This window comes from Strongylocentrotus purpuratus, unplaced genomic scaffold (assembly GCF_000002235.5).
Source record: "Strongylocentrotus purpuratus isolate Spur 01 unplaced genomic scaffold, Spur_5.0 spur5_scaffold_19, whole genome shotgun sequence".
In the NCBI taxonomy this organism is placed as follows: domain Eukaryota; kingdom Metazoa; phylum Echinodermata; class Echinoidea; order Camarodonta; family Strongylocentrotidae; genus Strongylocentrotus; species Strongylocentrotus purpuratus.
In genome coordinates this window covers 15,883,380-15,896,856 of record NW_022145604.1, presented here as the reverse complement: position 1 = coordinate 15,896,856, position 13,477 = coordinate 15,883,380, and the positions used below count along the sequence as shown (strand labels likewise).

The 13,477-nt window shown below is 37.3% G+C and overlaps 1 protein-coding gene across 1 annotated transcript in view; it reads left to right on the top strand.

The window, feature by feature from the left end:
- LOC100890057 (vasoactive intestinal polypeptide receptor 1) overlaps positions 1 to 13,477 on the top strand; it is a 62,151-nt gene that overhangs the window by 13,767 nt on the left and 34,907 nt on the right. Inside the window, exons 2-3 of the mRNA XM_030990413.1 lie at positions 5,952 to 6,068; positions 13,132 to 13,247. Of these exons, the coding sequence (XP_030846273.1) occupies positions 5,952 to 6,068; positions 13,132 to 13,247 (233 nt within the window). The remainder of the gene's footprint in view (positions 1 to 5,951; positions 6,069 to 13,131; positions 13,248 to 13,477) is intronic.

The window sequence follows — 13,477 nt, the reverse complement described above, 5'->3', positions numbered from 1 at the left end:
TTGAATTAAAACGGACCTATAATATGGTTAAAGATGAAGTTGAGTTGTGGTCATGCGATTGCATTATGAAAGAAACGGTGTGGAACCGACCAGAAAAGGTTGATCATCTAGCATATAAGAATGTGTGTGTATTGCAAGGTTCTGGAATCATCAAAATGATAAGAAATGTGGCCAAGTCTTGGTAAAGTTACAAACACTTGCACAGAAAGATGTATATGGGACTTCACGAACACGTGGCGTAAAAAGCCGGCCCCCCAATTGTTACGATGTTACATGCATATTTAGAATATGAAGGCATTTGAAGAGCCATGCTTTTCAGGGAACATGTCTTAACTGATGTTCTTCCACACTTGCATAATAAGAATGAGTAATGCTCACAAATTATTTTTCACCTCTTCCCAGAACTCAACCTTCTCTTTAAGCATGAGATCACGTAGGCTAAGCGAATCTCAAATTGGCAAGTTAGTCAGTGGATTGGGATATATTCAGGGACAACTCTCCCGTTTGTCATTTACACAAATATCATTGATTACTGTTTTTATCCAAATGCCTTCTCCCCTACTTTAGGTCATTAGTGTCGTTCCACTTCTATTTCCTGGTTTTCTTCTGTTGTATATATGCTTTGCACCGAGACTCCGAGAGCCTGCATTATCTCGTTTATGAATGAACAAATTAACTGCAGTAACAGTGGACATGAGAAAAATAGACGCTGAGGATGCTTTCATCTTGAGCACGTTTAACATAACTTATCCGACCATGTTTTGAGGGGAGTGCATTTCATTAAAACATAATAAAAATCATGTTTAAGATTGAAGTTCAGTCAAAGGGAATAGAAGAAAGATAGACATAGGGATAATGAGAGAAGGGGGGGGGGGGGGAGTGAGAGATAGAAAGAGAGGGAGGGAGCGAGAGAGACGGAGAGAAGCGAAATGGTTGTAAAGATATATAACAGAAGAGAAATTAGAAATATATATATATATATATATATATATATATATAGACAGGGAAGATACATAGTAAACCGGATGAAAAAAGGGAGATGGAAGAGAGAGAGAAATATAATAGAGGGAGAAACAAAGAGAGAGAGAGAGAGAGAGAGAGAGAGAGAAGGAGGGAGAGAGAGAGAGAGAGAGAGAGAGTGAGTGAAAGAGAGATGGAGAAAGGGAGTGGGGGAATTCGTTAAAGGTAAAGACCAGTATTGGAAACGCCCCAATTTCAAAAAATGAACTGGAAGCTCTTATTACCAATCATGTGAAAGAATATGTTTTGAATATTACATGACGATAACAATTTTGACGGAAAACCGCCTACTAATTGATATATTTGGTAAATTAGTATATCTATATACTGTTGAGAGATACAAATGCACGTGTCCACCCGTGTGTGTAGTCCCATACATCTTTCTGTGTACAGTGCTTCTACCTTTATGAAGACTTGGCCAAATTTCTTATAATTTTGATGATTCCAGAACCTTGCAGTACATCTATGCTAGATGATCAACCTTTTCTGATCGATTTCACAACGTTTCTTTCACTATGCAATTGCATGACCATAACTGGTCTTTAGCTTTAACCACTAACCACTTGCACACCGTTTAGGTTGTTTAACATCTTTGCAACATAACTGTTTGTTTAGAGAAAAAATATCCATATACAGTGAAAGAAAAGTGTTACGTTTCTTTTATTCATTGAATGAAATACATGCGGAGATAATTGGACTGGAACTAGATCTCCTGAACGGATTCACAACAAAACAAACGTGTAATGATCATTACGGTTCCTCATTATCTAGGTTCAAGTAGGGTAATTGAGGTATCATCAGATATCTCATATTCACGCTGTAACCTAAAATACTCACATTATCGAGTAGCAACTTGTACGGTTTGCATGCATGTGTGCTTTTTTTTTTAAACATCTCGACCACAGAATGTTTAATGCTCTCGGTATTCTGTTACCACTTATCAGTGACATACGAGGAGGGTTCACATACCCTTCCTGCGAAACTTTCAAGACGCTCAATGTCTTACCTCACTGGTTCAGCACGTGTTAAGTTAGGGCTGGCGAAGGGGAGGAAAGACAAAGTCCAAGAGGATGAGAGACACAGAGGCAAGATAACGGTGCAGTTGATCCGGCCAGAATTAGGGTTTGATAGAGATACACATCGGTGAGACGACCAATCGATCTCACTCTGTTCTTCCCGAGAGTTCAATTCCCGAAGGTGGTGATAAAATGGAGTATCGGTGTTCTTCAGATTCGGAAGTGGATGCGTAAAAAGGGAGCATGGAAGGGCAAGGAGAAGCAGGCCACTTGCTGTGAGATGGAGTCCAACTAGGTTACAACTTTTGTATACCTTCTGTAGCGAAAGTTATATACATCCGGCATTCTTGTACTGATCATCGATTTGTGTGTGAAATCTCATTGTCATAGGAGCCGTATGATATAACAAAAGTAATATAGAGCAACCAATTCCGTCACTAGATTTGCCACGAACAAGTAAAAGCTCTTCATAATCTAAAGAATATGATTCGCGATAATCCCGTTCCTAATTCAAATTGGTTTTGAAATCTACTTTTTAATATAATTCCATGAAAAGCTAACTTCCATCTTTTGTATTTGAAGGGAAATTCTGAAACGGTAAATTACCCTCTAATTTTGTTTAAACCGTTTGTAAAAAAGACCACTAAAAATTCGTTAGAAAGTGGGTTTACTCCTTTTAAAAATTATTCCCAATTTGTGTGCCCCTTATTCTAATGTAACGCTCGCTCCATGGCTGCAGAATCATAAAAATATATAATAATATAATATAACAATACAAAAGGAATAAACAGACTTTTTAATGAAAATAATAAAAGCAAAGATAATGCCATGATAAGAGAGCTATAATCAATCGAACTTGAGTTTCGAAACTTTATAAGTGGTTTACTTTACACTTGGTATGGACCACCTGTATGTAGAACGAAACAAAATATTGAAGGGAGAAGGGTTGACCTTTAGTAGCATTAGCATGCATTTGTATGTTCATGAACTAGGAAGGATGGTGGGGATATAGCCCTAACCAATCCGCCGGGAGGAGGGGAGGCATACAGTCCCCGTTAATTCACCAATTACCAATTTTCGTACAATGAAGTGGCCTCCTGTGATTTCTTAAGTATATTAGTATGATTTAAAAACATTATCAGCCGCTGCAGTAAAATGACACATTGACAATGCTCGCACGTTTCGCTTGCTCGCAAAATATAGAAAAGGGAATCTTGACAATTAGGCATTTAATAGACGACAGCCCTGTAAAAAGCAGGTGTCCCCATACAGGCCGCAGGCTTAGGGAAGGGAAATTATGTTACATCTATTAATAGGACAGAGTGCATCGTTGACATTCGAAAGGCTAATGCAAAGTAATTCCTTTGAGCCATCCAACAAATTTAGCAAAATGGCGGAGTGCACTTTATATTAATACCTACAGGGTGAAAATGGTAATATTCTTCAAACGACACATACGCCCTGGACTGAATCGCACGTTTGTGTAATTGAGTTCCATGTAATTGCATACCATTTAAGTTATTGCATTTTGAATAATAAAGGCTAATTGCCGTAACCGATCAATTACATGTGTGTCGTTTAGTAAAGGATTGTGATACCCTTGGGGTCTCGCGTAGTCCCACTCATTTATGTAAATGTGAGCATTGCTCTAATTTCAATGCAAACTTCCTGTTCCAGTAAAGTTAATGCGATTATCATGCAATTTGCTGATAATGTTTAGCCTATTTTGGTAATCTTGAAGTATTCCTGATAAGATGAATGTTCCGATGTTTTCGAAAATGACTGCATTGATGTCATGAGTTTTACGTCGTAGAATGTATTGAAAATAGTGATAGCAACAATGAGATGGATTTTTACCGTGCCTGATACTATGTCTCTAGGCGCCATGGTGCTGTTGTCCTAGCAGGCATTATGCATATAAACATATTAAGCCTACTTCTACCCAACAGAGAGCTAGGACAACATCACCAACATTTTCCATATTACATACTACAGATCCCTCGGAGAGGACCTAACGCCGTCGGTCCTCTGGTTGCTTACTAACAGGCATTTATGCTTTCTTAGCAGTCAAATACAATAACCACCACTACTAATGCCGATGTAATTACGGACGCCGAAATAGAAATATGCATATATTTATATATTGAAAGAAAAAATGTGAATTGCTTTATAGAGGCATTTAAACAAGTAGGTTTTTAATATGGCTATGAAGGTGTGTTGAAATAGAGCATTCTTAGATGTAGGGAGGGAGGTTGTTCCAAAGTTTGGAAGCGGCGTCAGAGACAGAGAGCTCTGTCACCGTAACGTATCTTAACGCGGGACCAGACATAATTTAAGTTGTAGGTGTGAAGAAATAGAAGCCCGCAGCCGGGAAGAGGTTGCCTCGGATTTGATAGGTATTGAAAGATATGTCGGACAGTGACTATCACAGATTTTGAAGACAAGGAGGATAATTTGTAATTGTACACGCTGGGGTATTGGTAAACGGTGGAGACCGCGGAGGATCGGAGTGAAGTGTTCATGAGAATTTGAGCGTTGAAGGGAGTTCGGTTAACCAAAACAGGTTGAAATTAGATGAATAAATAATGAGTTTTTAATGAATGTTACAGGTGAAAAACCTTAAACCGAAAGACATTATGTAAACAAGTATGAGTGCACACTTTGTCGTTGTACATTTAACGTCAGAACAACGTTGGTGTGTCATTTTTTCATGTTTTATCCAAACTGAATACACAAAAGCAGCTAGGGTTACTTGAAAAATGGAAATTCATGTAATAGTGATACAGGAATAAGTGTCAAACCAGGGCTTGTAATAAAGTCTCACCTCCCTGGTCAAACACTTATTGTATTGCATTGTAGAAACTCTGAGGACCACTGTTATCTACTGTTGCCTACTTGAATATAACTATCGATAAAAGCTAACTACAACCTGTGGCCAATTCATTCCCCCAGCATAGGGGTACGCACCCCCGGGGACGATTATGTGTCCTTGGGTTTCGAAATACATCGGCACAGATGTATCAAGGATACACGGCGAACCTGATACGAAAAGCTACGCTTAGCGAGTCAAAGTACCCGAATACTCCCCTTGAGGCAGCGTCGGTGCGTTTTCATGAGAGAGGCTTGGGGGGAAGAAATATTATGAATAAAAAATGAATGTGAATATCCCCAGGCTTATGACTAAAATAGGAACTGATGTTCAGTGTATGTTTCCATTGTATGTATTATGTAAAATTGTGCGTTGAAGTAGGACGCAGGTTGAACCCCCATCTGTTTACTGACGGGAATACACGAATAAGTTTAACACTCTTATTCGGGGATGCTTTGAGGAAATGGAGAAAATCTCCTGAAATTCTCGTACAGCATCACTGATCTCTATATATCTCATAATTGTTTTTATCTGGTTAAGACGGGAGATTTTTTGCAAAGGGAAACTTTTTCAAATTTAATTAAAGATTTAATAACAGGGCTAATTTTCAATGATAAATGTACAATTTGTTGGGGTTAAGTAGTGAGTTAGCAGCATAACCAGGGTTGGGGCTGCATAGACACGCCCCCCCCCCCCGCCCCCCAACGAAAAGTACGAAAAAACGCCAGTGTCCAAGATATTAAAAAAAAAAAAAATTGGAAAGTGAAGAAAAAAAATATTCTTGCTCAGGGACTTTGCAAATAGTCTCTAACCCATGAAAAATGTCAGTTTCAATCCCTCAATTAAAATGCCTTTTTGCGCCCAGTCGCTAAGCTCACTCTAAAAAAGAAGTTTATACAATCGTATTATTACAAATGTTCTAATTAAAATGCCTTTTTGCGCCCAGTCGCTAAGCTCACTCTAAAACAAAAAAGTTTATACAATCGTATAATTACAAATGTTCTAAGCAATAATTTATTTGTCTGCCTTTTCATCTTCTGTCACAGGTGTCCACTGTAACCGTACCTGGGATGGTATCCTGTGTTGGCCAGACACTCTCGCTAACTCCGTACATAGGCTGCCTTGCCCGATCTACCTTACCGACACTACGACAAGAGTAGACAGTAAGTATATTAATCATAAAGATGAGTTTAAATAGTTCCAGTGTAAAAACGCAATCGTCCAGTCTTGAAAAACATCGAGGAACGCATTATGGGCAACATACACAATTACATCAGGTGGCGTGATATAAGGGAGCTAACAGATAGCACATGGTACAAATGACCCCAAATATCCACAGATCTTTTACACATGGAGAAGTTCCACTTTGAGCATCTTAGAATAATAACTGCCAAAGTCCTAGATGTGCTTCATGAATACCTTTTGTTTGACCTCTTGAAAAGAATACTTCCACCTGCGTATCATAGAATGTACCTTTGGTGCATAAATGAATAATGTTACATAACTTTCATGAGCGCATATCCAGTATTCATCTCTGTGAGTTTTATCATTTTGGTACAAATGACCTTTATCTGCCCATGCGCAGATTGTATCTGTAAACTCCCTTATTGGTGCTATCTTGAGTCGACAGCACGCATTAGGATTGTCAGCTTAAGATCAGGATTATTGAAGGTTAGGACCGGTTGGGAGTAAAGAACTTTTATCATATTCTCAATTTGAACGATTCATTTAAAACAAGTTTACATAACAAATACATTATGCTATATTTTCCTTCATCAACCCATTTTGGAGAATCCGTTTTTTAAAATTATTATCATTATTCTACTCGTTGCATTAATGCTCGACCTTTTTTAACGAGAACGTTGAGTTTTGGGAAGAGGTGAAAAATAATTATGAGCCTTACCATTGGTATTATGCAAGTGTGGAAGAACATCAGATAAAACATGTTCACTGAAAAGTATGGCTCTTCAAATGCTTTCATATTCTAAATATTGGATGGGACAATCGGGACGTATTTTTTATGCCACATGTTCATGTAGCCCCCATATACATCTTTCTTTGTACAGTGCTTGTAACTTTACCAAGACTGGGCCAAATGTCTTATCATTTTGATGATTCCAGAACCTTGCAGTACACACCAATACCTATATGCTAGATGATCAACCTTTTCTGATCGATTCCACACCGTTTCTTCCACAAGGCAATTGTATGACCAGAACTCAACTTTATCTTTAAAGTCGAGCATTTACTGAGTTACCCGATCACAGAGAGGCCTCAAACCTTTTTCATGAAAGATATTACTGGCAGTGCGGATTGATCATTACTAAGGCGTCTTGATACATCACTATCAAAGGTTTTTATTGGTTGTCTTTTCCTCGGGAGATTGAGGGGTATCATTGGGATTTAAACAAGCGTATGATTGAAATTAAGGGGGCACTGGGGTCCATTCATTACTCGGTGGATAAATAATAAAAAGTATCACAATAAACAAAATAAAAATCATTACCTTTCTTTCTAAAGATTGAGGAGGATCATTCGGCCCCAGGCAAGCATATTGCTTTAAATAGTGGCATAGAGTGGTTCCAGACAGTTGAGGGGCAGATGAAATACGAATGAACGCAGCTGTTGATTAATTAGGAGGAGGACTGAGGGGGGGGGGGGGGGGCGTAGCTTCTCCTTTCACATTTAATCTCCCTTCACCTTTTACAACTTACCAACCAAGAAATAAGGTGTTGCATGTTGAATTAGAAATGTAGGAAAGGTAACATCTTACTGACAAAGGAAATAATTTGTTTTCTTCGATTAAATATGGATGTGAAAGATCGACATGTCACCCACTGCATGCTTTTCAAATGCTTCAGACGGCAACATATCATAACAATTAAAGGAGGCGATCATGATGTGACAGACAAAGGTACTAAAATACGTGTCAAGAAATTAGACGTTATCTCTCTTTTTATCAGAATTGAACAATTTGTGTACACAAAAAGAAAGATTAAACAAGGGAAATTCAGTGATGAAACAAAATTACAGTGTTGTGTGCGTGTGCGTGTACGCGCGAGTGTGCGTGTGTGTGTATTGGTGTGGGGGTAAGCGGTACTGGAGCGCGACTGCAGATGTAAGGCCGAAGATCAACTGATGGTCAAAATCAATTATTGATAGCTGCTGCAATTTTTGCCTAGGCCCCGTCTCATAAACAATTGCGATTATTCGCAATTCATTTGCGAGCGATATGAATTGCAACTATGTGCATAAGAGATAGGAGACTGCGATTAATAAAAGGACTGGCGACTGATCCGAATAAATTGCAACTCCTTATAAGATGGGGGCCCAGATATGCATTCTGCTCCAATTCGCGAATTTTCCGAAATTGAACAGTGCTCTCTCAAGCGCAAAATATTGGCAACCGTGTTTAGTAGACCCTCATTGATAATTTCATAAGGAAAACAATCATGCAGATATCGTGAAATTATTATTTTGGAGGATATTTTCAAATTGTGTTTATTTTGTGTACGCATTGTATAGACAGTGTTTTTTTTTCTCGAAAGATGAAAGTTGAAGATGACTGCGGTCACATGAGTCTACGTATGCTTGCCGTCGTGACGTAGAAAAGAGAAGCGGGGAAATTCCCTTGGAAGGATATGAACGACAATTCTCTTGCTGAAACTTTCTGGTCTGCTGTAACGAGAGTCTTAAGAAAGAGTCAAGCGTAATTCAACTACATTCCTCTTCACTTAGGAATAAGTAATATTACCCATCAGTCATCCAAAATTGATGATTCTCCTTTGCGCATACTTGAGATTTATTAAAAGATACTCATGTTACTGTTCCTAATCTGCTTCTTTCTTGACTTCTAATCTGTCTTTATCTTTGTCCACCGTCTTATTATCTCATTCTTCTCTTCTTCTCTTTCCTCTTTTTCTATTTCTACTACTACTTCTTCTTCTTTTTCTTCTTCTTCTTCTTCTTCTTCTTCTTCCTCTTATTCACCATCTGCATCATCTTCATCATCATCAACATCAACTTCTTCTTCTTCTTCATCTTCATCATCATAATCATCATCATCATCGTCATCGTCATCATCATCATCATCATCATCAACCTCTTCTACTTCGTCATCATCATGATTATCATCGACATTAACTTCTTCTTCCCCTTTTCTTTTCAGTTCCTTTTGTCATTTTTCTTGTTTTTCCCGATTCCCCTCTTTTACGAACCATACTGTTATCATCCTTTTGTTTTTCTTCTGTCATAATTTTTCTATCTAACCCCAAAATGAAGCTTAGAATCATTGTAAAAACCTTGCTGAGTCCTGGAATACGGCACAATATCTTTGTATGTATACCCTAGGTAAATTTAAGGCATTTGTTATATAGAAACAAGAGCTAAAATTCCTTAACACGCACGTCATTTAAACCGCGAACTCCCTGATGGTTTGTACAGCTTCATAAGCACATTACGCCAGTTTATACATGTACAGTGCGTCCCAGAAAAAACGAAACCCCCAAACAAATTGTTATTGTGAACAAATTTTTTAGCTGTTTAAAAACAAATTCCTACTATTTTTAAAGTAGAATTGTTATACAGGTACTTTCAAATGATGCTTTGACTGCATTAATCCACACATGCTTCACCAGGCAAAATTAATTATTGCCATTTCCGTTAACACAGTGAAAACGTTTGTAGCACATGCGCAAATAACGTAAGGGAAATATTAGCGTTCAATAATACCTATGCAAGATTTTTATTGCGTTAAGATATGCCTTTTACATAAGCAGTTAATATGTCTAAAAAGAAGAGGGTAACCATTTCCGGGATGACAGGGGCGAACAACCTCAGATTTTAGAGAAATCAATAAATGTCCCTCGAGCAATGAAAATTCCCCCTCTACTGATTGAAAATGGAGCCCTTCCTGAACGGTAAATTATATATTTTGACTGTTTATTCTGTGCGTTATATGCCCTTTGGACAAAATCTTTCCCACACTATTACCAACATTTTAGACGGTTTCATCAAATTTTGGCACAAATGGATTTTTCACATGCCATTTTCAAAACAATGTTACTCAGTGAAGCGTGCATGGATTAATGTCGTTAGTGTATCTTTTAAAATCATATTACTTCTAAAGTAGTGAATTATATTTCATACAGCTCTGAGTTTGTTTACAATATCTAATTGTTGTCGGGTTTCGCGGTTTTTCTGAGATGCACTGTATAACATGTTGTCTCGGAGATACTTTCACAAAATATGACGATGTTATCCAAAATAGAAACGTAAGGGTAACCAAAGGAATGTATATGACGGTAAAGTTCCTCAACTAATAAAATTGTAATTTTTCATGAACTATCTCTTTGTTTATTCTATGGTAGACGTCAGTAGACATAACAGCCATAAATGTATGAAATATTACTCAATTTGTAATCCCACATCCCGTTATAAATTATAAAATATCCATTTTTCTTGGAATGTTCTGGATACCTTCGATTTCAGTCGATTCTATTCTCTCATGAAAGCAACAAATTTTATAGATGTAGAAATAGATTTTACCCCTTTTATAGCATACCAAATATTTTTAATGGCTTAAGCTTCGAGTTCAATGACAGAGACAATTTCCTTAGAAGTAATAAATACCAATGTTTAAGTGATGTAATATCTAAAATATAGTTATTAATTTTCTTGAAAGAAAATGGGGCTAATGACAACGGGATGGAAAGAAGAAGATGAAGAAAAAAGAAAAGGAAAAAAAAGGAATAAAGAGTTATGAGAAGAAGAGAAAAAACAATAATACAGAGTTAAACAAGCAAAACTAAACAAAAGAAGATAAAGATAAAGAAGAAGAAGAAAGGAGAGAAAGAGGATAAAGAGAAATAATACAAAATAAAGAGTAATTTAATGAAGAAAAAGAAAAAAGAAGAAAAATGAGAAGAACAGGAGATGAAAAGAAGAAGGAGAAGAATGATAAGAATAAGGAGAAAAGGAGAAGAAGAATAAGAAGGAGAATAAGATGGATCATACATGTACTTTGGGACACCTGGACATTAAACATCAATGTACCAAATTTCTTGCTCAATTACTTTTTAATCATCATGTGCTTATAATCACAAAAGAATAAAAATGATAGCAAACTATCAACAGCCGATCATAAAGTAATCAAAATATGTTTGTCAAAAATTTATTGGGCTGTTTATTTCCTAAGAAAATAGATATACAAAACGTGAAGAAACATTAACAAACAAGGAATAAATAATCAAGTAAATAAAACTACATTTATACACATCAAAGTAGATAAATTATAATGATTGAAACAAAAATACAATTACTCTTACATTTAACTGTAACATATCCGGGATTCTTTTAAAGAGGCGACGTCTGAAAACAAAACAAAAGCTATAACAAACGATCGATCAATAACAAGAACAAGAAAACAAATATCAAAAAAGTACACCACAATACATCAAAACCAAAGAAAACATGTTTTTCACCACGTAGGTGGAGGCAAGATCCTTCAAGCATCCAACCAACCAGGCGCGTACGCAGGGGGGGGGGGTTTGGGGGGTTAAACCCCCCCCTTTGGAAATTTTTTGTGTGTAAACCCCCCTAAAAAAAACCTAAAACCCCCCCTTTTGATTTTTTTTTTTTTTTTTTTTTTTTTTTAATTATTAAAAAAAAAAAAAAAAAAAAAAAAAATTATTCCCATGGCCGACCTAAAAAAGGTGACCTTACCCCCCCCCCAACGGAGCAAAATGTCAAATTTCCAAATTTCGAGACCAAAAAAAAAAAAAAAAGTGTCCTCTTACCCCCCCCCCCCCGCTTATTCAGCGGTCGGCTGAGTCGTTGCGATTTTTTTGGGACCAAAAAAAAAAAAAAAAAAATGTGTCCTCTTACCCCCCCCCCCCCCCCCCCCCCCCCCCCCCCCCCCCCCGCTTATTCAGCGGCTGGCTGAGTCGTTGCGAAATTTTCGGACCGATTTATAAATGTTAAAACCCCCCCCCTTGAAAAAATCCTGCGTACGCGCCTGCAACCAACCAACCATAGAAAGATCACTGAAACCAAAGGAAAGTGGCTTTTGGAAGATGGGTGATGGTGACCGAGGCACGGTATAAAGTCTAATGAGGTGTAATTTCAGACCAGGACAGTCTCGTAATTATCCCCCGCGTGACCAATTAGCCAGTACTGATCAAATTGTGCGCGCGCCCCAGACAAAGTTATCGCCCGCAGATGAGCGCTTAACGCTATCGTATTCGAACTGGTAGATCGATAAATGGGACAAAATTGTGACCGCTACGGTGTCATTTGTAAAAAAACACAACTGATGATTTCCAAGAATTAACAAAAGTTCCGGTAAATTTAAGAGCGTGTTTGTTAATGAGCTGTAAAATGGATTTAAAAAGAAAACGAAATTATTTAATAAAAAGGCAGGATACAAACTAAGATCTTGAAGTGCAGTTGTTAAGCAGATTTGTTGTTGTTGATGGGTTGGTGGGCTTTATGAAAAATAATATATTTAAATATCTGTTTTTGTTATTGTTTGTCATATCGGTATCTCGCTCCTGGAGTTTTTAGGGAGGAAGATTGGCAAATAGATATCTTTAGATCAATATCGCTGAAAGATATTTCGAAAGAAATTACCGCCTGCATGCCAAGGTGTCCCATTCACTCTCTGCTTTTTGTGGGACATAAGTCATGTAGGAAGTTTTTAGGACGTCACATATTCTGTCTTCTTTTCCTGTATTTTATTCATCTTTTAATAACAATAACATGTGTCGTATACAATTATGTTAGGGTCATTTTATGGCGTCCCACCTCAATCGTCGTACTTGATATATTCAAGGGAAAATAGAGTTTTGTTATGTAATTTTAAAATATATTATAGTGGTAGAATTGTCCACTAAAAGGACTAAGTTCTTCAAATGCGGTTATGATCGAAATATGACAAGATGACATGAGTTATGAAAACAAATACGTGATCCAAATGTTCATGCGACACGTGTGTATAATTCCAGGAAGCCATTTCTTATCTTTTTATGATTTCGAAACTTCAGAATGTACACTAATTCCGCTGTAATACATAATCAGCTTATAGTCAGTAATGTTTGTCTCACGAGATCGGCTCTCAAATCGATCTTAAGCATTGACTATATTATGCTCTTGAATTTTCCGATTTGTACCAAACAGATTTTTATTAAATGAAGAAATCGTAAATCTGTGATTGTCTTTATTTAACAGTGTATGCTTCCAAGAGCTGTGAGGCAGATGGAATATGGTATAGCGCTGAAAACAACGAAACATGGACCAACTACACGATGTGTAGAGCTGCAGATGAAGATAACAGCATCTATGAGGTAAGCCTTCGGATAGGACGTACAATAATAAGTTCATTGATCATTTATTCAACTCCCATCGGTGTCCATGAACGTCATTGGATATTTTGTCTCATTTCAGCATTTGCCGATCTAATGTTCAACAATTTGTTCAAGTACGAAAACGAGTAAAGAGGGAGGGGTTATCAATTTTTGCGATGTGTGACGACTTGAAATTTCTCCCTTTCTCTCTTTTTCTCATCCCCCTTCTC